Genomic DNA, 27,992 nt, shown 5'->3' with positions numbered 1-27,992 from the left:
CGCTATTCTAGACGACTTCAAAGCTCTAGGTTGTGTCTAGACCTAAACTTTAAAAGGGCAAAAGAAGATACCAAGGCTGTGTGATTTTACCAAAACGGCTTCTCGGTGAGGGAAAGCAGCTCCCGCTCTCTCCATCTGCAGAGAGAGAGAGAGAGAGAGAGAGAGTATTAGGGTTCATCGCTATGAGCAAAGACGAGCAGCCCCCGGCTTACTCCATGGCCGACCTTGGAGCTTCGCTTCCTGCTGTCACAGGTATATCGTATTTCTGTTTGAAAAAAATAAATAAATTTTGTTTTCTTATTTTTCTTATCGAAAAAGGTAAAGGCGAGGTTTTTTTTTTTTGGGGCGTGGGGGAAATTAACTAAATATATAAAAACGGTCAATCGCCTTGACCTTCCTGCATGAGGCTACTTGCTGCAGAGAAGAACGAAATGTGTATGGTCTTTTGTGAACAGCTAGAAAGCTTTAAACAGCACCTGCCTCCCTTTAATATGCAGAACCATAGGTTTAAGCACTCAAGGACCCTCAGTTGTTTGGTATCAGGCTCCTGGCTGCAGTAAATGAGTCCGGGAGCCTTTTTCTTTGGGTTAGTAATGGATTTGCATGCAGATGCAATCCATTGGTGGTCCATTGTCATATAAGCAAACTACCGGGGTAATATATGTCCTTTGTACACTTAAACACGCACATGCGCAGTAAGTCTACTTTTTTGTTTTACATCACTTACTTGGCTGATTACTTGCATGTTTTCCATTAGGTCTCAGTGCTGCAGATCGAGTTGGTTTAGCTAGTGCATTGAAGGTGATGTTCATTCGTTTTGGTTTTAAAGTACAACCTCCGAATTTTTGGTTCTACATTTTATGTTTGTAATTGAACTTTTACACCACTGTAATTGCTGTCACAGTTCTACTTGCTTTTGTTGAGATTCTATGTTTTTTTTTCCCCTTTTGATGATGACCTTTATGACTTGCATACGATGAGCTCCCCTTTCATAGTGTTTCTCAGCCTTTGTCTTTGGTGCATCTTCAAATTGGTGAATGCTAATTTGCTGTTTCAAAATGCTTTTTGTGTGGCAAGAGTTAGCATGCTGTACTAAATCTCCTTCCTTTGAAGTTGTAGACTTTCCTCACCCCCCCAAAGTTAAAAAATGATCTACTTGATGCGTAACTTTGTCTGTTCGTAATCCTTGTTTTTATATGAACTTTTAGAAATGATTGGTTTAAAGATGTGTCTTGAAATGTCTTATTCATTGCTCAGTTTTTGGCATGAGGTTCAAGAATATATATCGCTTCATATCTCCTTGTTGGTTGCTTGTTTGCTTTTAAGGATAGATTGTAAATAAGTGAGATCTAACCATATTAACCCGGGATGCCTGTCCTGGGCCTTAGGGACGGGGGAATGCCGTCCCGGCCTCCCTTTCACACGGGGATGCGTCCCTTTGCAGGGGGACGTCCCATGTGCCGTCCCTCACAAGGGGACGGCTGTCCCCTATCAGGGGACGTCTTAAATTTGTGGGATGGGGGGGTGTTCGGGGACGTGAAGAAATTTTTGAAAGGCTTTGCCTCTTAGGTTTTCAGTTTTCAGTTTTAATGTTTTAAAAAAAGCCTATCTAAAGGCTTATGTGCGAAGTTTGCTGATTGATCTCTGCTCTCCTCCATCTTTGTTGTGCACACTTGCTCTCGTCCATCTCTCCTTTGGAGTGTGCATAGTGCACAAGTTATTGAGGCTTGAGCGTGCCAAAGCTCCATCTAAGCTGCCATCAGCTTTCAATGGCCTCTTCCTCTTGCGAGCACCAGTAGTCCGTGTTGGGGGCAAGGGTTCAAGTTGGTCTTGGTAGGAAGAGGTGAATGCCCACAGACACGTCTCGTCCCTATCCCACCCCCTCGTCCCCATTCCTTGCCTCCAGGCGTTCCCCAAACCCTTCCCCGTTCTCGTTCCCATCCCCGACCCATGTGACCATTAGTTGTTACGAGGCGCGCCTCTAACTGGTAGAGGCGTACGAGGTGTACAATTTTGATCAAGGCGTCATTTTTTTTTTGTGTGTTGGTTTGAGTCTTTAGACGGGGGCTTTAAGGGCCCAAGGCAGCCCCTCTCACACACACTCTCTCTCTCCCTCATCCTCTCCCTCACTCCCTTAAGCCTTTCTCAAGACCCAAAGTTCAAAGTTCAAACTTCAAACACACGAGGAGGATGATGTTTTTTATACCCACTTTTGGAGCTCTCTCTATACTACTGGTTCATTTCAGTTCATTTCATTTTACTTTGTACCCTTGAATCTTGATGATTATGGACTATTTTGGTCTCATAGGTCATTTTGGCCTTTTGCAGACGTTTTATACAACTTTCTTTCAGACACTCTCTCTCTCCCTCTCATACACACCCTCTCTCCCCCTCCCTCAAGGCTTGTACATACACACTCTAGTCTCTCTCTCTCTCTCTCTCTCTCTCTCTCTCTCTATATATATATATATATATATATAAATATAAACAGATGCCTTTAACACGCCTCTAACGTCTCTAAAAAATACAAGTCTTTGAAGACGCGTACCATACTCGCCTCGTACCAACAAACGCCTCTGACGCCTCTAACAACCTTGCACGTGACTATGGATCTAGCATGTAAAAGCCACTTACATTCAGCAATAGACATACAAATATATTCTTGGTTTTGAAATATGACAGGCACTCTACATATATATATATATATATATATGTATGTGTGTGTGTGTGTGTGTGTGTGTGTGAACATACGCCTCTAACGTCTCTAAAAAATACGAGTCTTTCGAGGCGCGTACCATACCCGCCTCTTACCAAACGCCTCTGACGCCAACCTTGCACGTGACTATGGATCTAACATGTAAAAGTCACTTATATTCAGCAATAGACATACAAATATATTCTTGGTTTTGAAATATGACGGGCATCTCTGAGAATGGCAGAAGCTGGAAGTCATCGTGGATGGTATTGGAAACCTAAGGTTGCAGGGATTCTCCTTGAAGTGTATATCACCTGACCTATGGGGTGGGGTTAAGAGGTTTGCCATCTAGTAGGTCAACCGCTAGGAGCTGCCTTCATGTGATCCAGGGGTTTAGAGATGCTATTTTCTCTAGTAGTTGTATGGCTCAAACCCTTTTCATATATAATTTGTGAGAAGCCTTCATTAATCATCTTAAAATGTCTAGTTTGATGGGAACCTCCTTGATCTTTATTTTTTCTAGATAATTACTTGGAAGAATTCTCCAAAAAATTCATAGCTTAGATTTGCATTTTATCGAAAAGGCAAGCCAAAATTAGCTTAAATTTTGGTAGTTTGTGGCATCAAATTTGTCAAGTTCTATGACATTGGACATTGCTATGGGGAGATGCCTCTTGAAACTCAAGATATGTAGTTCACCATGAAAGTTGACCATAGAGACTTGGACTTGGACGATGGCTGTAGAGGTACTATGTCATTTAATTTGAATAACAATTGTAGAGATGCTATGCCATTTAAATGAGAGTTATTGTGTTAAATAAGTGTACAAAGCTTTGGAAGATGGGGTTTTATCTAACATTGGTTTGTTCCTCAAGTGTTATTTGAACTTATTTTGTGGCCACCTGGGCTAGAGTTTAGTCCAATGTTACCACTAGTGCCTCCCAAGAAGGTGGTTCTGTCTTTATGGCATCTACTTTTAGTACCTACACTCACGTCAAAAGAACAACTTGTTTTTGTGTTAGTGTGTCATCTATTTAAGACGTTTCTTGATTATTTTTCATAGTGTTGTATGATTGACATCTCCTAATTGCTATACAGGATAAGTTGCACTCTCTCACTGGGGTGTCTTCAGGATACATCGAATCATTGCCACCACACGTAAAGAGGCGTGTAGTTGCTCTTCAAGAGATACAGGTTTCCTGACAACCTATTTTCCTTTGTGAAGTCTATTTTTGAAATTTGTTCTCTTTCACAAAGGATACTTACTTTTTGTAACTTGCTTTTTAACGTTTTGATCATATGCAAGCTTTTTGAGACTCAGATTCTTTGTGTTGCAATAATGTGCATAAAAGAAAGAAAATGCAAGCTCCTTACCATGGATTTGAAAAGCTTAACTATACATTCGATTTTTTGCGGCAAGGTGGGCTGCACATGTACTCGGTTCTCAAGAGGTGCTTGAGAAGACTTTGGTTGTAAAAGTCATAACACAGCTCCTTGAGCGTCACAGGTTCTAAACTTGTTTCTACTCCTATGGAACCAAGTTCAAAACTTTCGCTTGAGGATGCTAGTGAGCCATTTGATGTTGCCACTTATCAATAGGCTGGCGGATGCCTTATTTATCTATGCACTACTCGTCTTGCCATTCAGTTTGCTGTTTCACAGTTGAGTAGATTCATGCATTGCCCTGGCAGTCAGCATTGGCAAAAGCATGTAAGTGTGTCTTACGCTACCTTAAAGGCACCATTGACTTTGTGCTATTTAATGGCAGCTTGTTTACATTATGCTTGATTACTTTCACAGTCAATCACTGGACAAGATGCTACGACACACGAGTGTTTACCAATAGAAATTGTTTTCTTCTTGGTGATTCATGCATTTCATGGCTCAGCAAGAAGCAACCTACAATGGCCGCTTCTAGTTGTGAAGTTAAATATAGGACAGCTTCTGTTGAATGTGTTTAGCTACGACGTCTATTACCCGATCTTGGTGTTAGACAGTCGTCTTCTTCTACACTGACAATGCTGCTCGAAATCTCGTATTTCATGTCCGCATAATGCATATTGAGTTACATTACAATTATGTCAGGAAGAGGCTCCATGTTGGAGAGATTGACTTGACTTATGTGGCTACACAGGCCATGGCAGATGGATTTACAAACCCTCTTTTCACAGAGACGTTTGAATATTTTCGCAAAGCCTCTACCAGGGTAGTTTGCAACACCCTGTTTAGGTTCATTCACTTTAGGGGTGTTTGTTAGACATTTCTCCTCATAGAAGTTCAAGTGTGAACTAGTCTATGCATGGGCGCTTTTGACCATGTCTGGGTATGTATTTTTTTCGTGTGAACATGCTTATTGTGTGTTGGTGTTTTAGACCTTGAAAACTATATACTTTTTCATTTCCTAGTTTTAGGTCATTTCCAATGCAAAGAAATCGTCAGTTTTCATTGTCATTTTCGTTGCATGCAACTATGTCCATGGATTGTAGCAAAAGTCGTAAAATTTAAACGAAATGTCATATCAAGGACTTCTTTATGAAAGCTCAGTCTTCATGTCCATTGACATGGTAGGACACCCTCCTTAATAGATACAATGTAAATGCCCAAATAGTAATGCAAATGTCCCATGTCTATGACATCAAAAGCACGTTGCAATTCAGCTTTGAAAGTTGAAAGTTTGTTCTCAACACGATCAGTAATGAGCATGTCATCCACATTAAGAAAAAGATTCAACAGATTGTTTCCATCTTTTTGCGAATGTAGAGAGTACTCTCAGATAGAGTGCACAGAGCGGAAGCAAGATAAGCACTAGAGTGTGCTGATCTGAGAAGTGTAAGAGAGAGATATGAAGCAACCATGTTGAATATACTGCAATGAAAGCAATCTAGAGTAAGAGACAAACTAATCTCATAAGTGAGGGATATAAAAGATGACCAAGCTATGAAAAAGTGAGGAGGCAAGTCCACCTATCTTTGTCTCTATCTTTGTTGTTATCCTTGGAGTTCTTGTCAGAACTCCCATTTCCTTTCTTCTGTCGATTCTTTTCTTTATCTCGAGTAGTCAAAGCTCCATCAGAACCACTAGAGGTGCCAGTTCACTCTCAAAGCGAGACTTAATTTGCATACTGGAGGAGAGAACTTCCTCCCAAGTGACTGGAATAGGACGACAAGAGCTTGAAAGAAAGCATCAAACCTCTTTGGAAGCTTTGCTGAATAGCCATATCATGTGTAGAGATATCCTTGCCACATGTTCATGGATTCATCTAGGTATATAATTTAGCCACATTAGTGGATATGCATATTTCACATTGTGAAGTTTTTGTCCGAGTTGCAGCCAGTTGATATTGTGCTAATTCTTTCTATCTTTAGCGGTGCATTTGCCCTATCAACTACTTATTTGTTGTACTTATTCTTTTTGGTGCTAGGCTTCATTATGGCCGAGTCTGCCCTGCATCTCTGGACGTTTGACAGAAACTCAGTACGAAGGTCTGTGTGTGAATATATGCTCTTATGTGTTTGTGTGTGTGTGTGGAGTGCGTGTGAGCATATCTTGATACAGAGTTCTACGCCCACTATTGGGCATTAATGACGTTAGTGGGGATGTCGTAGTATCTAGTCCATACTATGCATAATGGAGTTGATAGTTATAGAGTCTTGTGGGTTGACTACTTTCAGATTCCCATAAGATCTCCTCGTAGAACGCTCTTGGTACAAGACTCGAAACCTGCAAACAAAACCAAGCAAACGTGAAGGGGGTGGAGGCCTGACTCACCTCCCAACCTTGACAGCCGTGGGCAAGCCCATAAGACTTGGCTCTCCCCATCGAGCTACGAGCTGAGCTAACTAGATGGATGTACTGACCAATCTCTACCTTGTGACGTCCCATACCGCCACGAAGCCTACCCTCGCAGGCCTCGAGACTGTTGTCGGCCTCGGCTGCATGAAGTTGATGCAGGTTTGTACTAGATCCAGGCTCCTGACCATAGAGCTCTCACAAAAACACGCGAGACTCTATGAACTAATGACTAACCTTGGCCACCCTTTTATAGGCTCTTGGTCGGTCATTGGGTGTCCACACTTGGGTGCCCCCCCGTCCATATTTGGGTGCCCGTCCGTTAGTCTATCCGTAACTCAGCTCGCCAATCAGCCTACCTAGCTCCAAGCTTTCCCAAACCTCGAAGCTAGTCTTGTGTGTGTGTAGCACACGGTATACGGTAGATACACTGTGCACATGACATACTTTCCTTTCTCTAAGAGCTCACTCCTGAGCTCACTAAAAAGCTAGGCTAATCTCTTTGAAGAGTAGTCAATGGCTCCCATGTAGTGTCCTCAACATGATCCTTCCACTTGATATTGTATTCCATGATAAGCGTATTACGCAATCTTCTTTCATGAAATCCAAGAATCTTTTCAGGTTCATGTGGAACATATATCATGTCCTCGATATCTATAACTTCTCGAGGAGTAACTAAGTGGTCTATTCCACCCAGTACTTCCTTAAGTCTACTGACATGAAATATAGGATGAACTTTCGCATGAGAAGGCAAATCTAATTCATATGCGACTGAACCAATCCGTCATGTAATACGAAATGGTCCACAGTATCCAGGGGATAATTTCGGAGATCGACTTGTCCGTAAAGTCTCGAAATCTTTTGGAACTCACAAATACACCATCGTCCCTTCAGAGAACTCTTTGGGTGAACGATGTCTATTAGAATAAAATCTGTCTTTGTCTTGAGCACTTCTAATAGGTTTTTTCGTAACTTGTAACATTTCTTGCATATCTTGCAAAAAATTACGTGCTGCATCATGCTGAAGTCTTGAAAATCCCACTGTTACAGGTGATCTAAATTGAAAACCATACATAAGCATGAAAGGACTAAAACCTGTACTCGTATGCTTAGTACTATTATATGTAAATTCTAACATAGGAAGATAATCCTCCCATGAACTCTGTCTTCTGGATACATATGCTCGAAGCATATCCTCCAAAATTTGATTCACTCTTTTGGTCTGGCCATTAGATTGAAGATAATCTGAGGAACTTAAATTCAAAATTGTTTTCAACTTCTCAAAAACAAGTCTCCAAAAGTCACTTGTAAACTTAGAGTCCCTATCACTGACTATGTCATGCGATAACCCGTACAGTCTAAACAATTGCTCGATAAACTACCTTGCTAATTGCGTAGCTGTAATGGTCTTCCGTGTCGGTAAAAATCTAGCCATTTTTGTCATGCGATCCACCACAATCCAAATAGAATCGTGGCCTTGACGTATTCTTGGTAATCTAGTAATAAAATTCATGGAGATATTTTTTCATTTATTATCAGGGATTTGCAAAGGATGCAACAGTCCACTTTCATCTTTGGTCAATAAAAAGTGTGTTTTACTAATGATAATGTCCTGTGTATCCCAGGGTGTCTAGTAGAAGAGCGTCGTGACACTCCTTAAGAATCTTGGATCTAATGTCCGGGATGTGTGGTACACAAATTTTGTCATTACAGAATAGTAAACTATTTCGAATCATCCATTGACCTCCTGCAGCTTGAATGGTAGGCTTCAGGAGGTCAATGGATGAGCAGCCTGAATGGTAGGCTGCTTAGTCATTGAGTCTTGGTCAATCAATGAGCTCCCGTCTCGGATCTTCTGCCAAAATGGACCAAAATAACTATCAGTCTTGCAAAGTCCTCTTAATGACTGAAATAAGTCGGTAGAAATCGCGGTGAATGACAAAGTCTCTAATTCGACTAAGCGCATCTGCGACACTATTCATGGACCCTTTTCTATAACGAATCTCAAAATCAAAATCTTGCATTAATTCAGCCCATCGAGCTTTCCCTCCTCTCAAATCTTCGGCATCACACATACTTGATTGACTGATGATCAGTCAAAACCACAAACTTGGAGCCATATAAATAATTTCTCCAAACCTTGAGAGTGTGAATCACAGCATAAAGCTCCTTCTCAAGGGTTGGCTAACGAAATTGAGTGTCGTCTAGCTTTTTACTTTCGAAAGCAACAGGTCTATCATCTTGAAATAGAGCAGCCCTTATTGCATAGTCATTGGCATTAGTTTCAAGAACATAAGGCCGACTAGGATCGGGTAATGCTAAGATAGGTGCTTCCTTGACTTTATCTTTCAAAAGTTTGAAGGCCATATCCATATCGTTATTCCAAGTGATAGGTTGATTTGACTTATGTCTACGACCTTTCAACAAGTTGGTCATCGGTAGTGTGAGCTGAGAGTACTCTCGCACAGATTTCCAAAGAAAAACAACAAAACTGAGAAAAGAACGAAGTTGTTTCATTGTCTGCGGTATAGGCCAGGCCAGAACCTTCTGAACTCGATCATAGTCAATGCTCAATCCATCTCTAGTGATCTTGTGTCCTAAGTAAATGACGTCTATCATGAAAAACTCACATTTACTTAATTTAGCACATATAGTCGATTCTGTCTTAAAATAGTTAAGACAATCGTAAGCTGTCTGACGTGATCCTCAAGAGTACGACTATATATCAAAATATCATCTAGGAACACAACCACAAATTTTCTCAAATGTTCACGAAAAAGATCGATCATCATTTGCTGGAAAGTGGTTGGAGCATTGGTTAACCCAAAAGGTAATACGAGAAACTTGTAATGGCTATACCTAGTCCGAGAGGCGGTTCTTTCGACATGCCTTTCATGAATACGTATCTGGTGATAGTACGTACGTAAATCTATCTTCGTGAAATTCTTCGCTCTGGCTATTTCGTCGCTTGCAATCGGTTGTCGCCTGCATGTGTGTACTTGGCTGCCTGCGAGTATAGTTGATCAGCTGCGCATGGTTGCGCATACAGTCCACGTGCACGCATGCCTACATGTGCTAGACCACTCACTTGCTCGCCTGTGCGTACTAGCTTGCCTACGGGCACCGCTTGTGAGCGTGTATTAGCCACTTGACTGGTGCAGCGTTCATGTTGTTGGCCTCTTCACACAAGTGGGCTGCGTAGCAATTAAGGCGCCACCAGGAACAGCCGTCACCTTCTCTCTCTCTCTCTCTCTCTCTCTCTCTCTCTCTCTCTTACATACAGCCGATTGGCTTTTCGGCTTTTCTTTTCTCTCTCTCAAATTGTTCATACAGTTAAAAAAAACACATCCAGCTCTTCTTCTTGCAAAGCAAACAACCCATGCAAGACCAAACCTTCATCACGGGTCCTACGATGCAAAAGCAACATACTGAATCTGAAAAACAGCAGTACATACAGAAAAACAGCAATCTTCTCGAATTCATACCTTTTCATAGACCTCATCTTCTCTACCTACCGACTTGCTCGTTCTCGAGGCTTGCTCTGATACCACTGTCAAATCCCCATAGGATCTCCTTGTAGAACGCTCTTGATATAAGACTCGAAACCTGCAAACAAAACCAAACAAACGTGAAGGGGGTGCAGGCCTGATTCACCTCCCAACCTTGATAGCCGAAGACTTGGCTGTCCCCATCGAGCCATGAGCTGAGCTAACTAGATGGATGTACCATAGTAGCCAGGAGTTTCATAAAAAAGGTTTTTGAAACGCGTTTCGAAACGTTTCGAAACGTTTCATTGCCCGACCCAAAAGTATGAAACGGGAGGGGTACCTGGGGGGGGGGGAGACCCAACAATAGGGACCCTCAACAAGTTTCATATCAGTTTATAAGACTGCAAACAAACAACATGTCACCTTGATCTTATAGACTTAAAAATGTGTAAATAAAAGCAAGACATTGCAATTTGAAATTTGATTTACGAATCACGATATCATATCAATATTTGACATCATGATTCATGACATGCCAACCTTGGCCCCTGGATACCGAATTTAACAACTTACAAGTAACCAAATGACAATAAGATTGTCTAAATAGTAAAGACCAAAGAGTGGCAATCCATAAAATCATAAATGTGACATGAGCCATGGGCCATGGCCAAAGCAGCTGAGAGTGTGGCACATGTGTCACATGTGGTACGTAAGCTCTCTCTCTCTGAAACGCGTGCGCAAGGCTGAAAAAGGCCCAAATTTTAAGCTGTACGTTTTCAAACGGCAAAAATCTCCAATTTTGACATTAAAAAAAAATAAGCATAAAAACCCGTTTCAAATTTAACGAAACGTTTCGTACTTCAGTGGGGATGCGAAACGCGTTTCATTGCTACTATGGGATGTACCGACCAATCTCTACCTCGTGACGTTCCATCCCGCCACGAAGCTACCCTCGCGGGCCTCGAGACTGCTGCCAGCCTCGGCTGCATGAAGCAGGTGCACGTCTACACTAGATCCAGGCTCTTGACCATAGAGCTCTCACAAAAACACGCGAGACTCTATGAACTAATGACTAACCTTGGCCACCCTTTTATAGGCTCTTGGCCGGTCATCGGGCGTCCACACTTGGGCACTCGTCCGTCCATACTTGGGTGCCCGTCCGTCAATCTATCCCTAACTCAACTCGCCAATCAGCCTGCCTAGCTCCAAGCTTTCCCAAACCTCGAAGCTAGTCTTGTGTGCGTTAGACGCACACGGTAGATACACACTGTGCACATAACTACCATGAGTATATAACATGCATGTTCCTAAAAGGTGAATTTGGGCATGTTCTTGGATTCATCTGGGTATATATATATATCCTTGCCACAAACAGCAAGCTAGTCTTGGAGATCTTTCATCTTAGAAGAAGTGTCCTCCAAAGGTACCGGATGCCACAACCTCGAATTAGCAAACCAATATCTACAAAACACCTGTAGAAGAGGAAACATAGCACTTACAATACTGCTGCTCTGAAAACAAAGCAGGCCGACAGTTGTACAGGGGTCCCAAGGTCAAAAACGAGGAAGATTGACCACAAACTGCAAAGGGGAAGTGCTTGGAAGAGGCAGGCCGACTAGTAGCAGATTTGGGGAAAAAACACAGAAGTGAAAGGTGCTGAAAACATGGCATAAACTAGGGGGAGCAAAGTGAACTCTGAACATAGAGCGATGATACCATGGAAGAGTGCATAGAGCGGAAGCAAGGTAAGCACTAGTGTGTGCTGAATCTGAGAAGTGCAAGAGAGAGAGAGATATGAAGCAATGAAAGCAATCCAAAGCAAGAGACAAACTAGTCTCATAAGTGAGGGATACAGAAGCTATGAAAAAGTGAGGAGGCAAGCCCACCTATAAATAGGTCATGAGGGTTGGCCGATTGGAGCAAAGCAATTGTTTGATTGGACAACCAAGAGTTGGCTGATTGGAGACAAGTCACTCGACTTGGGAAAAATACCAAGAAAATAGGAAAAAATAGGGGTGGCCAGCCCACAACCAAGGGCCATAAAAGGGATCAAAAGGGGACACCAAACATGGGCAGAATCTGGGGATGAATATGCTAACAAGTTGCACTATTTCGGAACCCATTAGTAATCAAGTATGCATGAGTTTTTTGGCACCAAGCACGAGGAGCTTGTTTAAGGCCATAAAGTGCTTTATGTAACCTGCATACTTTCTTTTTTGCCCCTTTTTGAACAAAGCCAAAAGGCTAAGAAAGCCTGAGATACATACACTTCCTCTTGCAAATCGCCATTAAGAAAAGCAGTCTTAATATCCAATTGATGTACATGCCAACCCTTGTGTGCATCCAAAGCAACAACAAACGAGGTAAATGCTTGGTCTCACGAATAGTTGCATTTTCGTGAGACCAAGCATCAAGATGAAACATAGGTTCCTCATTACATGCGGTGGCAACAAGAGCAGAGTCAACAAGATGAGACATAGGTTCCTCATTCCTCCAAAGCATCAAGATGATACATAGGTTCGAGAGTAGGTTGTTTGCTATCACGCGAAGCGTCAATCAGCCAACGAGGTACGCTCTTGGTCTCGCGAATAGTTGCATTTTCATTGTCTAGCGCATCACCCTGATCAACATGTGGCACATTAGGACCAATTGGAGTAGTGTTAGGTAGTTGAATATCGGGAATTTCAGCACCATGTGATGGCTGTAAGTGAGCCAAAGCGGGCTTTACATCATCAGCATGTGACCCGAATAAAGACACCGATGTATCAAAGATATCTTTTGGTCCACTTGATGGCTGTTTTTGACATTGAAGCAATGGCTAAGACACATAGTTGGTGCACATGATCGCCTCAAGCCAAAATTTACTTGGCAAATCCTTGCTTTTAGAGTATGATTACGTCTCTCACAGCAACACGGTTTTTTTGAGGAGTAAAAGGTGTAGTACACTGATGAGATATGCCATGAGATTGCAGAAAAGCTGTGAACTCATTTGATAAATATTGCTCTCCTTGATCACCCCTATGGGGTTGACCAAGGCCTAAACAAGTAAATTTGTAGCACAAACAAGTTAACGCCAGCATAATGTTGGGTAAAGCAGTACCCTTCGGAAAGCAAATGTGCATAAACCTGTAGAACTCGGTAAATCTGAGAGAAATCCCCATAATTTCCTACATAAACCTGTCAATCCTTGTGAAATAGGCACAAATTTGAGCAAAATCTATGATTTTGGGTGTAAATTTTGCAGATTATGCAAAAAGCCTTAGATCTTAACATACGGAATGTGCCCAATGTGTCGATTTCGGGAAGAGGCTGCAAATTGCTTACATAGACCTCAAATTCTGCCAAATCCCCAAAAGTTTACATACAACCTCTATAGTCTAACTTGTATACCTGTACCTGTTAAATTTTTGAAAAATTTCACAAGTCCCGAATTTTGCAGTGTGTAGGTACCCTTGTGAGAAATAGTTTGAGAATGTTGTGCTTGTAGTACGAACATCAACAATGTACACTTAAGCACTGTATGACACTGTATGACAGTAGGTCATCAGCCACGCAAGTGCATTGTGCCGATATTGGATTTGGTACTAGCCCGGTGAGAGATTATTGTGGGTCGTCCCCATGGTGTGCTTGGCATCAAAGATCTCGTGCCTAGGCAGAAACATGGAAGAAAGAAAAGGAAACAATGCAGGAGGAGATTGCCCAGCTTAAAGGCGAAGTAGCTTAAAGGCGAAGTAGCTTCACTGCGTGAACGCCCAGAAGAAGGGAAAATCCTCGAGGCAGACAAAGAAGCCATGAAGGAGGAGCTCACCTAGACGATTACCAAAACCCTGGAGGGCAAGATGGAAGCAGTAAGAGAAGGATGGGTGGAAGTGGTCAAGAAAAACATTAAGAAAGAAGTACAAGAGGACACGCACATGGTCCGATCCACACTAGATAAAGAGAAGATGAGGGGAATCCGTCGCCTGAACATACGCGTCACAGGTATTCCAGAGACAGGGGTGCACCCCTGAGGTGGACGGCCGAAACATATGCATAAAATTAGGCCATGTGGAGGATGCACCACTTCCATTCACCAAGATATGGAGGATAGCCCCACCCAAGGACCCCACCCCAAGTAAAGCCCTAATGCTACAGTTCGCAGACGAAGTGAGCAGGCAAACCTTCATGAGACAGAGAGTTATTCTGAGAAACCTACCCGGGGACCCCATCTACTTTGATGATGACCTAACTTGGATGCAGAGACAACATAGAAAATCATGCATGCCACAAATTAAAGCAGCACGTGCTGAAGGGAAAAAGGCACATTACAGAGACGGCCATGTATACATAGAGGGCAAGATGGTAGCATAGCGCCATATGGCCTATGGGACACAGGAAATTATCAAGAAGCACAAGGAGATATATGCAGCAGTTTGGAATTGCAATGGGGCTCTATGGACACAGACACATCCAGGCAGACTAGAGGAGGTTATGGAGAACCGGGACATCATGTTTCTGACAGAGACACATGAAAGCCCACAGAGAGACTTACCATCGGTAGCAGGGTACTAGTGGGAATCAATGTATAGACAAGGGATGCGACAGGGCACTTCCAGAGGCTTAGGTGGGATCGCTATACTATTCAGACGAGCACTACACCACCGTATCAGGGTGGTGTCGAGAGACCCGGAGGCACGCTACATGTGGATTAGCCTACAGCTCTCAGAGGTGAGAAGAGTTCACTTTGCAATATGCTACCTCCTGTCGAAGGGGTCGAGATTCAACACACGTCACATGGAGGACCAGATTGGAGGAGGAGAGGAGAGAGGGGCCCTTCCTAGTGAGTCTCCATACGCCACTCTATCCGCAGATATCCTACACTATTCGACCATGGGGGAGGTTCTCTTGATGGGGGACTTCAATGCACGCACACAGAATCGACAGTGTGAATCATTCGACTTCACAGATCCCCTCATCCTACAGGCACTAGACGACGTAGATGCAGGGACCACAAGGATGTCAGAGGACAGTGGGCCAGACAGTACAGGTTATGGGCAACACTAGCTAGCTCCATCCTGTACCATACTGGGGGTATAAAATGGTATACATCAATGAAGGGGGTGTCCACAGCTCCCTGAAGAACATGCCCGGGTGTGCTCTGAAGCGAGCCAGTCGCTCCGCACCCTCTCTGTGAAATTGAGCTCTGATCTCTGTCATCTCTCTCTGGTATAGGCGTGGTGTCTGAAAGCCAGGTGTCCTCTGTCTCCTGCGGGCTCTGAGTGTCTCTGCTCTTTGGAGAGTAATTCCCTGCCGTGTAGGGGCTGGGAGTGGGATGGATCTCTGAAAAAATGTAGTAATTTGTGTCTGTCGTCCCCCCTCTGGAGTTGTCTGAGCCTGTAATAATGTCTCTCTGTGGCGCTGTATGTCTAGAATGAATCTCCCCAGTATGCGCTGGTCTGTTGCCTCAAAGATCTGGCGTAGGGAATGTGGCTCTTTGAATAAAATGGAATCTCTCTCTCTGATGGCTGTATATGCTCTGCATCTGCATACATAGTGCTCCTCACTCTCCACCTCCTCTCTGCACAATCTGCATACCCTCTCCTCTCGGGGGATCCATGCTGCTCTGCCAGTCTCAATCTCCAATCGGTGTGATGAAACTCTAAGCTGACCAATAGCCACTCGAGAGCTGTGTGGTAAAAAGCTCTCCATGTATCTAGGTCTCTATAAATCCATCATCAGTGATACTCATGAAGTGATCTCTGTAGTATAGCATCTTCGGTGGAAGAGGCTGTGTAGGCGATATCCATGTCTCTCGTGTATAGAGCTGCCATAGATCCTGTCTCAATACTCTGTTCCTCTCACTATGAGAGAGACGGATATGTGGTGCATCCCTGTCATACTGGAATGGTGGTAGATGATCCATGTCTAGGCCATGCTGTGAGAACCAATGTGTGACCTGTGCATACCATGATCCTCTGTCTCCTGCCTCAGCTAGCTGTCTAGATGCCTTAAAAGCTCTGTATGACAATCTGTCCTGTGGCATCTCTCTGAATCTGTCTAGCAGGCATATAGTCTGGAATATGGCCTCTACCATCATAGGGGGCATAGCAAACTCTGCTCGGATAATGTCATGAGGTACTGACGGTTTGTTGCGTATCATGCGTGCCATCATGAGGGCCTGTGGTCTCTCTATCTGTGTCCACCAATGGGTAGCAAGGCCTGGCGCCCATACCGCTGCTCCATACATCAATGCCGGTGTGACTAATGTGTCAAATAGCCACCCCTTTTCCCTCCATGTCCTTTGTGATCTCCTTGGAGATCTCTTCTTTCTCCTTGGAGAGGAGAAAGAAAGTTATATTAATGTCTTCAATAGACCTCTAGGTCTCCATATTTTATTGAAATGGTCCAGGAGATTATACGGTATGGCCCAACATACAAGCCTCCTTCCTATGAAACACTACGCACCACCTTGTTGCAAAAGGAGGAAGCTGCGATTGAATGTGCAATCTGTGCATGAAAGTTAGTTGAAGAATGGCGTGTCACTTATTGCAGATGGTTGGAGTGACGCTCGAAAAGGGTCCATTCAGAGACCAAAATGATGTGTACAGTGTCCATGAAATCTCGTCATGGACATGGTCACAAGAAACATTTTATCCGTTTCATTGCTTCGTCGTTTCGACACGTTTCATCTCTATGGAAGAAATATAGAGGTTTTAAAGTGGCTTGTTAAATTAAATTGGGAGAAAGTGAGAATTAAGGAAAACATACAAAATTTCAATAATTGGGCATGAAATTAGATGCGATTGAGGTTAAAAGTAAGAAATTGGGATTCATAAATTGGGGGAAAGTGAGAAATTGAAAATTAGGTGCAATTGAGGCTAAAGTATGAAATTGGAATTTATAAATTGGAAGAAAGTGACAAATTGAATGGAATTTATAAATTGGAAGAAAGTGACAAATTGAAGAGCTAGTGGAACACTTGTAGGAAATCTCAACAAATGGATGTGACATTAGGTGAAATTGATCAAGAAATTGAATTTGGATAAAATCACGTTTCAACCATTGAGGTTGAAAGTATGAAATTGGGATTTGTGCTAAAAGCTACCATGCTTTGCTTTTACTTTTAAACTATGCTTTCCTCTTTATTCTTTTAATGATAACTTTTTCTTGAGTCAACTTCATGATTCGTGTTTCCATGCTTTCATCAACCTGTCCATGTGTCTGGGCATGTGTTCCATCATGTGAAATAGATCTAGGAGGGCCAAATAGTTACACAATGTGTGTGTGTGTGTGAGAGAGAGAGAGAGAGAGAGAGAGGAGAAAGAAAGTTATATTAACGTCTTCGATAGACCTCTAGGTCTCCATATTTTATTGAAATGGTCCAGGAGATTATACGGTATGGCCCAACATACAAGTCTCCTTTCTATGAAACACTATGCATCACCTTGTTGCTGCGATTGAATGTGCTTTAGAATCTGTGCATGAAAGTTAGTTGAAGAATGGCGTGTCACTTATTGCAGATGGTTGGAGTGACGCTCGAAAAGGGTCCATTCAGAGACCAAAATGATGTGTACAATGTCCATGAAATCTCGTCATGGACATGGTCACAAGAAACATTTTATCCGTTTCATTGCTTCGTCGTTTCGACACGTTTCATCTCTATGGAAGAAATATAGAGGTTTTGAAGTGGCTTGTTAAATCAAATTGGGAGAAAGTGAGAATTAAGGAAAACATACAAAATTTCAACAATTGGGCATGAAATTAGATGCGATTGAGGTTAAAAGTAAGAAATTGGGATTCACAAATTGGGGGAAAGTGAGAAATTGAAAAATTTCAACAATTGGGTGTGAAATTAGGTGCAATTGAGGCTAAAGTATGAAATTGGAATTTATAAATTGGAAGAAAGTGACAAATTGAATGGAATTTATAAATAGGAAGAAAGTGACAAATTGAAGAGCTAGTGGAACACTTGTAGGAAATCTCAACAAATGGATGTGAAATTAGGTGAAATTGATCAAGAAATTGAATTTGGGTAAAATCACGTTTCAACCATTGAGGTTGAAAGTATGAAATTGGGATTTGTGAATTGGGGGAAAGTGAGAAATAGAAATATTTGTAAGAAATTTCAACAATTGGGTGTGAAATTAGGTGAAATCAACCAAGAAGTCAAATTTGAGAATTGTGATATGTAGTCACAAGAAAGTTTTCATCTTCTTCATCGTTTCGTCTTTACAGGTTTTTAAAGAAAATTGAGATGGAGAGGAGAAGAATAAGGTTTCTTTTTTAAAACAAATTTGGGGAAATGGAGTTTCGGTTGGGAGTGTTTCACTTCATTTCGAAACGTTATGTCCGTTTCGTTTGTTTCGTGACTAAACGAGTTTTTATGTGACTATGGTCATGGATTAAATGAGAGAGAGAGAGAGAGAGAGAGGGGGAGAGAGAGAGAGAGAGAGAGAGGTGCTAACAGTCATTGTAAATTTCAGAAACAACACGATGAGTTTGAATCAAAGTTTTTGGAAGAAAGAGCAGCATTGGTGGCAAAGTATCAAAAATTGTATGCACCACTTTATGAGAAGGTTCTATTTGTTCTCTCATTCAACTTCACATCAGTAGTGCTTTCTAGTAAACTAGGATTTTTGATGCTCAGAAGTTCTAATAACCCTTGTGTGATTAAGAAATTCTTCTTGGCATATTGGACGATAATGGCTGTGCTTACAAGTGTTTTTCATTTTCTGAAGCAACTCACTGTTCTTAAGGAGAGAGCCATACTGGCTATTTTGTCCCACAACTCATGTATGAACTTGAAAGAGTTCTTGAGTCTTTTGAGTACACCAGCACGAACTTAAATCCTACATTCTCTAAATCTTGACCTTACTGCCTTTTCTTGTAGCTTACTATATTGTTTCTTCAGAATTGGCCAAGCCCAATGACATTGAATTCTTGATTGGCTTGTTTATGGTAAGGGAGAAGTTGACATGTGTGCCTACAATGGATGCATTCTCTCTCTCTCTCTCTCTCTCTCTCTTTTTTTTTGGCCAGTTATTGAGCTTTGCTTCCTCAGAGAGTATAAAATGTTCTATCATCAATCATCGTGCGTGGTGTTTGCATAGGAGCATGCATTAGGAGCATAATGAGGATCCTCACTATTATTGCAACCACAAACTTCCATGTTACAATAACTTGGGCTAGCTTCAAAAGATGCAGCTTGAAAAGGATTTAAAATCAAGAGAGAATAGTATGGCTTCTTTTCCCCCCCCATGAATATATGCTTCTTTAGTAACAACTTGGGTGCATGCCCTAATGCGGGATTGGCCAGATGCCAATAGGACTTGAACTCAGGACCTCCCTTCTGAGTCACAAACCCACAATGCTTGGCTTCTCGCCCGTCTGCGAGAATAGTACGACTTGGATTTTTGCCTATATCTTAATAGTAAATGGATTTATGTTAGCATGGATTTTATGATTGGTTTGTGGTTGGTAGATTGACTACTTTGAAAGCTTTACAGGTGGTTGCTCAGATTATTCAAGTCACGTGTGTTTGTTTTGAAGGCATGCTGATGTGGTCTTGTCCCTAAACATAGACACAGGAGTAGTTTGCAAGGTTGCATTTAATAGATGATGTCTATTGAATGAATTATAGACTGGAAGTTTTAGGTTCACATGCCAATTTTATAGATTATGCCAATGAAACTGTCTTTAATATAACATTTTGCAAGTGGAATCCTAATTTTAGCTACCATTGTTACCGTATATTTGATTGGAAGTTTTAGTTCTCTAAATGTGTTGTGCAGCGCCATGACATTGTCAATGGGATTGTTGACGTTGAACCCTCAGCAGCTGAAACTCCTGAAACAAACACAGCCGACGAAGTAAAGAACACAGATGGTATTGTTGTTTGTGTTTTGAACATTCTTAGAATTGTTGACTTTGACGCATTTGGGGTTTTAAGACACCCAGATGATTTACACGTGCCGTACATCTTCTGGACGGGTGGGCCTGTTGTCAGATGATGTCAAAAAGTGATGTGTGTGTGCATGTGGAATGCACCTCAATTTACAATAATCTCATCTCGTATTGTTGTGGACTCTTGACGTGTTTGAAGTGAAATGGGATTTTGCTTGCTGATTCTTATCTTTTGTGCTAACTGAACAGAGAAAGGCATCCCTGAATTTTGGCTTACAGCTATGAAAACAAATGATGTTCTTAGTGATGAGGTGCCTACCTTTAACTTTCTATATGTAAAGATGGAAGCTCAGATCGTACGGTTATACTTTCTACATTTAAAGATGAAAGTTCGGACCTTAACGTTATTTTTTTGTTACTGTTTAATGTTCATTGTTGAACAAAAGAAACTAGCTATTGACCAGAATGTAGTTTTGCAGATAATGAAGCGCGATGAAGGGCCTTTGAAGTACTTGAAAGACATAAGAAGCTCCAATCTGGAAGGGGAAAAAGGTTTTAAGCTTGAGTTCCATTTTGGAGAGAATCCTTATTTCAAGAATTCATTGGTACAGTTTTCTAGATACCTAAGAACCTGATTCAGCCATATTAAGAATCGTATTTTTTGTGGGGTGTTTAGAACTTGATAGAAACATGTGTCATGATCTTATTTTTTCTGGGGTGTTGAGAACCTGATAGAATGTTTGAGTCATGCCATGCAGCTGACCAAGGTCTACCACATGGTTGAAGACGATGAACCGATCTTAGAGCGTGCCACAGGGTAGGCTTTACTTGATGTTTCTGCAGGAATCCTGTCACTCTTTGCAGCATCTGGGGCTGTGTTGTGATAAAATGAATCATGGGCTTGCCTTTACAGGACTCCGATTGACTGGTATCCCGGGAAAAATGTGACTCAGAAAGTCCTTCAGAAAAAGCCTAAGAAGGGATCCAGAAACGCGAAGCCCGTGACAAAGACTGAAGAGTGTGACAGTTTCTTCAACTTTTTCGATCCACCCAAGGTCCCCGAGGATGATGAGGATCTAGATGAAGAAACTGTAAGCTTCATGCCATAATTTGAACTCAAGCCTTTGCATGCTTCTGTATTGTTAAGTTTGTGTGTGTTTCTGATAATGGGGTATTGCTGGCATCCAATTTCTTCAATTGTGAGGTTTTATTCAATTTTGTTGCTTTGCAGGCAGAACGTTTACAAGACATGATGGAACAAGATTATGATATAGGGTGTGTTGCAGGAATAATTTATCTGGTTTACTTTTGGGCATTAGGAAGTTATTTGCTGTGTTTGTGCTTTGCTTACTGTAAGCTTTGTGTGTGTGTGTGTGTAGATCAACGATAAAAGATAAAATTATCCCCCATGCAGTATCATGGTTTACAGGAGAAGCATTGCAAGGGGATGAGTTTGAGGAAGGTGAGGATGAGGATGAGGATGAGGAAGGTGAAGATGAGGATGAGGATGAGGATGAGGATGAGGATGAAGAGGAGGAGGATGACGATGACGATGACGATGAAGATAAAGCTAGCAAGGTAAGCACCCAAATCATACTCTACAGGTGAGAAGCTTATAGTCTTGGTATTGCATGATCTTGACTGACGTAGTCCCATGATGTTGCAGAAACCTGGTCCCAAACCAAAGGTAAGGACAGTCTTCTGAAGTGGAGAAAATTGAGGCTAGTCCTACTTGACCAATTTGAGTATGCATTTTGCTAACTATTGTGGTCTGTTCTGTAACCTTAAAGAAAATCACATCGCAGCAAGGAAGGGAGCAGCCTCCGGAATGCAAACAACAATAGGCAAATGATAGTGAGTTTACATTGTGGGGTGGTGTCACTGGTAGTTATTTGAGTTGTGTGCAACCATTGAAGCAAGCTGATTGAAGACGAACTGCTTGTTGTGATTGAGCTCTTAAGTCACTTGTACTGCTTTTTTCTAGTTTCTTACAGGTGATGATAGTTATGTATGAGGTATTGACTTTCTGTATCTTAGAAGCCGCTGAATTTTGCTATGCATGCCCTTGTAATGAACATTCCATGGGGGTGGCAGTCAGTTCAGAAATGCTTATGATTACGAGTGCGCTCTAGTATATGTCACGATAACGCAACCTTTTTTCCTAGTAAGGCATGCAGAACCTCGGTGTTTTTAGACGCTTTGAGGGATCATGGCTGGGAAAGGTTTGCATTGCTTCTAAAGATGAGCTAGCTTTTCTTCAACTGCGCTCTTATATCCCAAACACCATTTTATTTTTGGGATTAAGAGTAAAGAACTGGATCTGTTTTCTTACATTATTGAATGCAATTTGTGGTGAGTATTCCTTGGATTTATCTCATGCAGGGATTCCAAGATCCCCATCGAAAAGAAGTACCTACTTTATGGATTCTCTTGAGTTTTATTCCACTTACATGAAGTTGTTCCCAATACGTTTGCATTTGACGATCTAAACTGAAATCATGATTGCAATATTGAAGTCCCATTCAATATTGACTTACCATGTTGAATATGCTATGTTATAATTCAGCATTTTCTAAGTAATATACATAATTTTGAGTTGATGAAAAGTTTTTTTTTCGTGAAGTTGAAAATCCAATGTTAGGACATTGTGTGTCAGGCCCCTCAACCAGTTCCGGCACTTGTGTACCTGAAGATTATTTTAACTTACTAGCATCACTTCGAGTTCTCAGACATGGCAGGTGGACGAAAATTCCAATCCATAAGCAGCCTTATCTGTTAGGTTTACCCTCTGCCAGCACCTCTTGATAGCAAGCTAGCCAGTTCCCCTACCAAATGTTGGTCTTTAGTCTTTATTCATGCTTGGTATTGTAGGTGATGGTTTGTATGTGCATGCTACTGTAGGTCGATGGTAGTGCTTGTTTCATTTGTAGCACAGTATAGTTGAATTGTACGAGTGTCTGGTATTGGCTTTTTGCGTGCTCTTTTTATTGCTTGCACGTTGCAACCCTACTTTTTTTTGTCATGACATGTCTATCTGAATTCTTTGTTTATAATGTAAGCCTCTGTTTCATTGTATAACCTTAAACTCTGAAGTTCAAAATGCAGAGTGTGCTTTTTATCTAAGAAGTATTTCTTTTTCTATCCCAATCTCTTTTGGTGTATCCTTGTCTCTCAAACCTAATTTTTTTTTTCTAATTCATAGTAACTCAATTTCTTTCCGTACTTCTTTTTCTATCCCAATCTCTTTTGGTGTATCCTTGTCTCTGAAACCTATTATTTTTTTTCTAATTCATAGTAACTCATTTTCTTTCCGACCTTTTTCATAGTCTTGCTATTAGCATTTAGTATTGAGTCATGGCCACATCTTAAGTTTTTTGCCAATCATGGTTCCTTGAACTAGCTTGCAGCTTTGTGTGTAAGCTTGCCAATTATCAATGATTTTTATGATTTCTCATATGTGCTGGAACATCTTTGTTATGTCTTTGATATTCTTGGAACTGCTTTGCCACAATGATACACTCTTGCACCAACATTTTCTCATGCCAGCCAAGGTATAGCGTATTGCCACCTCACCTGTAAGGGGATTAGTCCATGGTGGTATGATAATGAACTAAAGAGGTAAAAATTAAGTGTGCACCGTACATGGGAGCTGAACCTTGTGTCACCAAGGCTAAACATGAATGTAGTGTAATTAAATTCCCTCAAATCAATGCAAATAATTATTCTACCATTACTTCTCTAATTCAATCTTGGCTTGGTAGGGCCATGCTTTCAATAAAAATCATTGTTTGCTACAGTTTTGCATTAAGCACCTATGCACCATAGTCGATCATTAGAGGTCTATTGTTAAAACTACCGTCTAAGGCAAAGATAACAATTGGATTTCCTTGCTTGAAAATATTGGGTTTTCTTTGACCATGAAGAAGAAAAAAACTTTTGTTTATGATTTTATTAGTTGTTAAAGGTTATGTTTAAGGCTCTTCACTTTCTCAAACAATATTTACTCTTAATAAAGAGGTTCTTGTTTAGTGCATTTCATCTTTTGTTGGTTTTTTACTTGAGGTAGTCCCTTTTCCTACTCTTTAAGATGATGAATAGTCTTGAAGATGCATCAATTAGTTAAGAAAAACTTATGTGATGAAGAAATCGGACACAAAAATAACACCTTCCAAAGATTTCTATTTTTTGCTACCCTTTCTACTCTCGGAATTTTTGTTGCAAGAGACTTTCAATTTTTTGAAAAAGAAATCTAGAACTTTTTGCAAACTTGAAAATCCTTTTCCAAAGGTTGAGCTCCCCTTCTTTGTTTTAATAAAAAGCCTTTACAAGTTGTTTCAAGAGTAGTAAGTTTTTTTTAAAAAGCTTCAAAGCCTTTAAAAGAATCCATTGTTTCTTTGAAACCCGTGCAATGCATCAATTGAAGGGGAGTGAATTACTCCAAATAAATTAAGCTCTCCTCTTTTATTTATTTTTTCAAAAAAATCTCCCCTTCCATAATGTATTTTTCTATGCTTTTTATCCAAATAGTTTTGTTGAAGAATATGCACCATCCATTAATAGCTTTTCTCTTGCTGTAGTGGTTTAGCAATTTGGTGATTGGGCTCAAACCTCCTTTAGAAGTTGGATTCATCCGTACAGTTGGATCAAAGAGTTTGAATTTGAAAAAACCTTCTTTCAAAAAGAGTGGTTTTGTGGTTTTTGTAGAGTGGTTTGCCATCCTCTTTTATCTTTTGGACTTTGTCCTTTGGTTAAAAGATTGTAACTCTTCAAACCTTTGAATTAAGTCTTCAAGCTTTCAAATCTTGCCTTCATCATTCTAGACCCATGGCTCTGATACCATTGACACGAATCCAATTCTAAGAAAATGGAGAAAATAGAAGCTTGTAAGAAATAGATTATTCAAACCAAATAACTCATCAAAAGATCACAAATTCAACATATTCAAGATTTGAATGAATAACAAATAAAATACTTAGCTTAATATCATGACTTAAACATTGGGTGCAATCATCTCTCCTCATGCTCTTCCCACACATGAGTATTTACGTAAATCTTTATTCCAAAATAGGTTATAGCTTTTAAAAGTACAAAAAGGTGCTTTTACTTGTACGACACTCTCTTATACTCAAATAGAGTGTCCATAAATTGAGGCTAGAGTTAAGGCATATCACGCTTTACAAAAATATTAAAGATAAAGTCTAAGCTTGATAAACCAAGGCTTTCTAAAATAAATCAAAATGTACACAAGCTAGCACATGTATATATAAAGCTTATTTATAAAAATGTGTGCTAAATAATAATAATGTGTGAATTTTTCTCATTCCTCTTCACTTATAAAATCATTAACAATAAATTAAACAAATATTTCATAAGTATACAAATCATAGCCATACACATGTTTTCTAGGCGTAAGTAACCCAAGAATCACTTTTCTATACAAACCAAACTGTAACAAACATTGGAGGTTCCAACCATACGTCAATGTATACCAAACTGTAACAAACATTGGAGGTTCCAACCATACGTCAATGTATACCAAACATATTAATATTTATAATGGTATCACCCATGATATTGACACGATTTGGCTTAACACAAAGATAATCCAAGCGTCCCTGAATTATCTAAGAGGACATAATAATATTTTCAAGAGAGCTTAAAATATATTCCCATAACACTCAAAGAGTATCCCAACTCTCTATTAGAGAAGAAACAAATGAAATAAGTCCAAGATCTTGTGAGGTGACGATGTAGGCTAAACTAGATTCTATCCTTAGGCAAGTGGTCGAGTACAAACCATTGACTTTGCTTGAGCATATCCTAGGGTCTATTGTAGAGTCAATCATAGTCACTAGAAGGAAGCCTTAGACCCTCCCAAAGGCCTTGATTGAACATCTAACTATCCTCAACAAGAGGCCTCATAAAGAGCAAGTTTTGGAGCCTTCATCTCTCAAACCAATCCGACTAGACCCCACATTGCTAGATGCACTGAAAGAGGATTGAATAGGAGATGAAAGTTGGCATTTAATAGGCCATCACAATATTTTCTTTGAATGACATCATTTCGTCCTCTTTAAAGGCATCACCTCCCTAGGAAACACTTTGTGGACATCCCTTACATGATGGGGCAACCACCTTCTTTGAGTGAGTATGAATATCGCCTCTACAGAGGCTTCTTGTTCTCAGAAGTCAAGCCCTGATAAGTTCTATTTTTAATAAAATTCACGACTTTGGAAAGACTTATTGGGTTGGATAAATAGAAGTGACCCCACATGAAGAGGATAAGGATGAGACATGCCACATTGAGCGCTCTCTTTCCATATCCAAGACCAAAGGACAACCTAAAGTGCTCGTGAGTGAACAAGTTGAGACACTACTTTGAAAGGGGTTTTGCTAAACGGTCTTTGTAATCTTGGATGGCATTGGTGTTGCCATGATCACCAATAATTGCTCTAGCAGGCTTGGGGAAGCCCACCACTTGTAGGCACAAGCCTCGTGGTCAAGCTTGCCGACTGGAACACAACTAACCGTTGGGTGTCATTTAGGATGCTAAAATCAAGACCTTTGGACTAAGCTTCCCACCACTCATTTGTGGTGATGGATTTTTAGAGAAGAGGATCGTTGTACACTATGATCCTTGAAAGGCCTTACATGCCAGAGGCAAGGCTAGTTCTCACGATTAGGTTATGATTGGGAAACCTATCTCACATCCACAAGGGTTACCAATCATTCAAGAAATACTTGAAAACAAGGGAGACTTATTCAATGGGTTGAGGCATTCTCCCAAACGATTCTAACACAACCATTCGGACCACTTGAGTCGGTATGTGTAGTAGAGCATGCAACACCGAATCTCAAAACACTTCAATTGATATCAGTAGAGCTTGTAACATGTTGGATGGTGTAGATAACAACCCAAAATATGAACGCCTCCCAGATCATGACATCACGACTTTGAGGATTGGATTCACGTTCTTGTAAACATGGACACTCTACAAGGTTTGCACAGTTGGACTGTGCTGTAATAATATCTCTATTTGTGCTAGAGATATTTAATGTAGAAGTTACAATGGAACCTGCTTGGTTGGAGGACGTAGATCTCATTCCACCCACCCCTCATGGCATCCATAGCCACCCTTACGGTGGAGGTAAGCAACTCCCAATCCATAATTGTTAGTTGTTTTGTAGCAAAATTATTGGAACTAAACCTGCATTTTGCAAGTTTTATGTGATGGATTCCGTAACTAGTTTGCAAAGAAGAATCGTGACATTTGAGCTCCCCTTGAGCTTCGCTACTACGAGATGGTTACCATATCTTTGGTGGATGAGGACACCCCAAACCCTTCAACATCCTAAACCCTCACATTCCAAATACATGCCATTACCTGAGATGAATCCTTAAATCAATACTCCTCTTGTCTTGCCGCCTTGACCACCTCCACAAACCATTATGGAGATCTAAAACCTTGCTGTGGGGCAGAGACGAAGATCGCCCCCTTAACGTCAACCTCAACAATCCTCAGGGAGGTCACCAAGGAGTGGATACCCAAGGGTAGCCTGGCAAGCGAAGGAATGCATGATGCCCAAGCAAACCCACCATTTAGTAAGAATCTTATCTAACGAGTAGAAATATGCCAAGTGGGAGTCTCACACATAATATCTAGCCTTTAGAGGTTGTTCACACACAATATTACCCTGTAGAGGTTATTCAACACATAGGCACACTTACACACACTAAGGAATGGTTCATACATACACACTAGCAAAGGGTTGATTTATACATATAAAGCACACTTACATACACCAAGGGGTCTTCATATACATACACTAACAAAGGGTTGATTACACACCTAAAGCTCTGAATCCCAACAAGTCAAGCAACGACCTCAAACCCCATTGTAAGCAACCACCAACACTTTGTTTCGAATCCTGATAATGTAATGCTTCAACGAAGAGAGTAGTCTCTATATTTGGATTGTTCCAAGGTTAAAAGAACCCACACCATCAAATGCTAAATCAAAGGTGGAGTGACAACCTAAAACCATGCCTCCAACACGATCCCCAAAGCCTAAGCATGAATGAAGAGCACTTACTACCACCCACATCCTCACCCCTCTTTTTTATTTTTTCACCTCCGC

At 41.0% G+C, this 27,992-nt stretch overlaps 1 protein-coding gene across 1 annotated transcript; it reads left to right on the top strand.

Annotated features, from left to right (window-relative positions):
- The first annotated feature begins 4 nt into the window (after nucleotides 1-4).
- Nucleotides 5-22,224, top strand: LOC147641446 (nucleosome assembly protein 1;4-like). Its single transcript, XM_086821471.1, has 13 exons — nucleotides 5-252; nucleotides 758-801; nucleotides 3,794-3,889; nucleotides 18,435-18,527; nucleotides 19,743-19,836; nucleotides 20,104-20,165; nucleotides 20,334-20,459; nucleotides 20,613-20,671; nucleotides 20,768-20,945; nucleotides 21,086-21,129; nucleotides 21,234-21,432; nucleotides 21,521-21,541; nucleotides 21,645-22,224. The coding sequence occupies exons 1-13, from the start codon at nucleotides 183-185 to the stop codon at nucleotides 21,696-21,698; spliced, it is 1,140 nt and encodes a 379-aa protein (XP_086677597.1). The 5' UTR covers nucleotides 5-182; the 3' UTR covers nucleotides 21,699-22,224.
- Nucleotides 22,225-27,992: the final 5,768 nt, after the last annotated feature.

Source organism: Cibotium barometz, chromosome 2, assembly GCF_041138505.1.
Source record: "Cibotium barometz isolate CiBa-2024 chromosome 2, ASM4113850v1, whole genome shotgun sequence".
NCBI lineage: Eukaryota > Viridiplantae > Streptophyta > Polypodiopsida > Cyatheales > Cibotiaceae > Cibotium > Cibotium barometz.
This window is presented reverse-complemented; position numbering and strand designations above follow the sequence as displayed.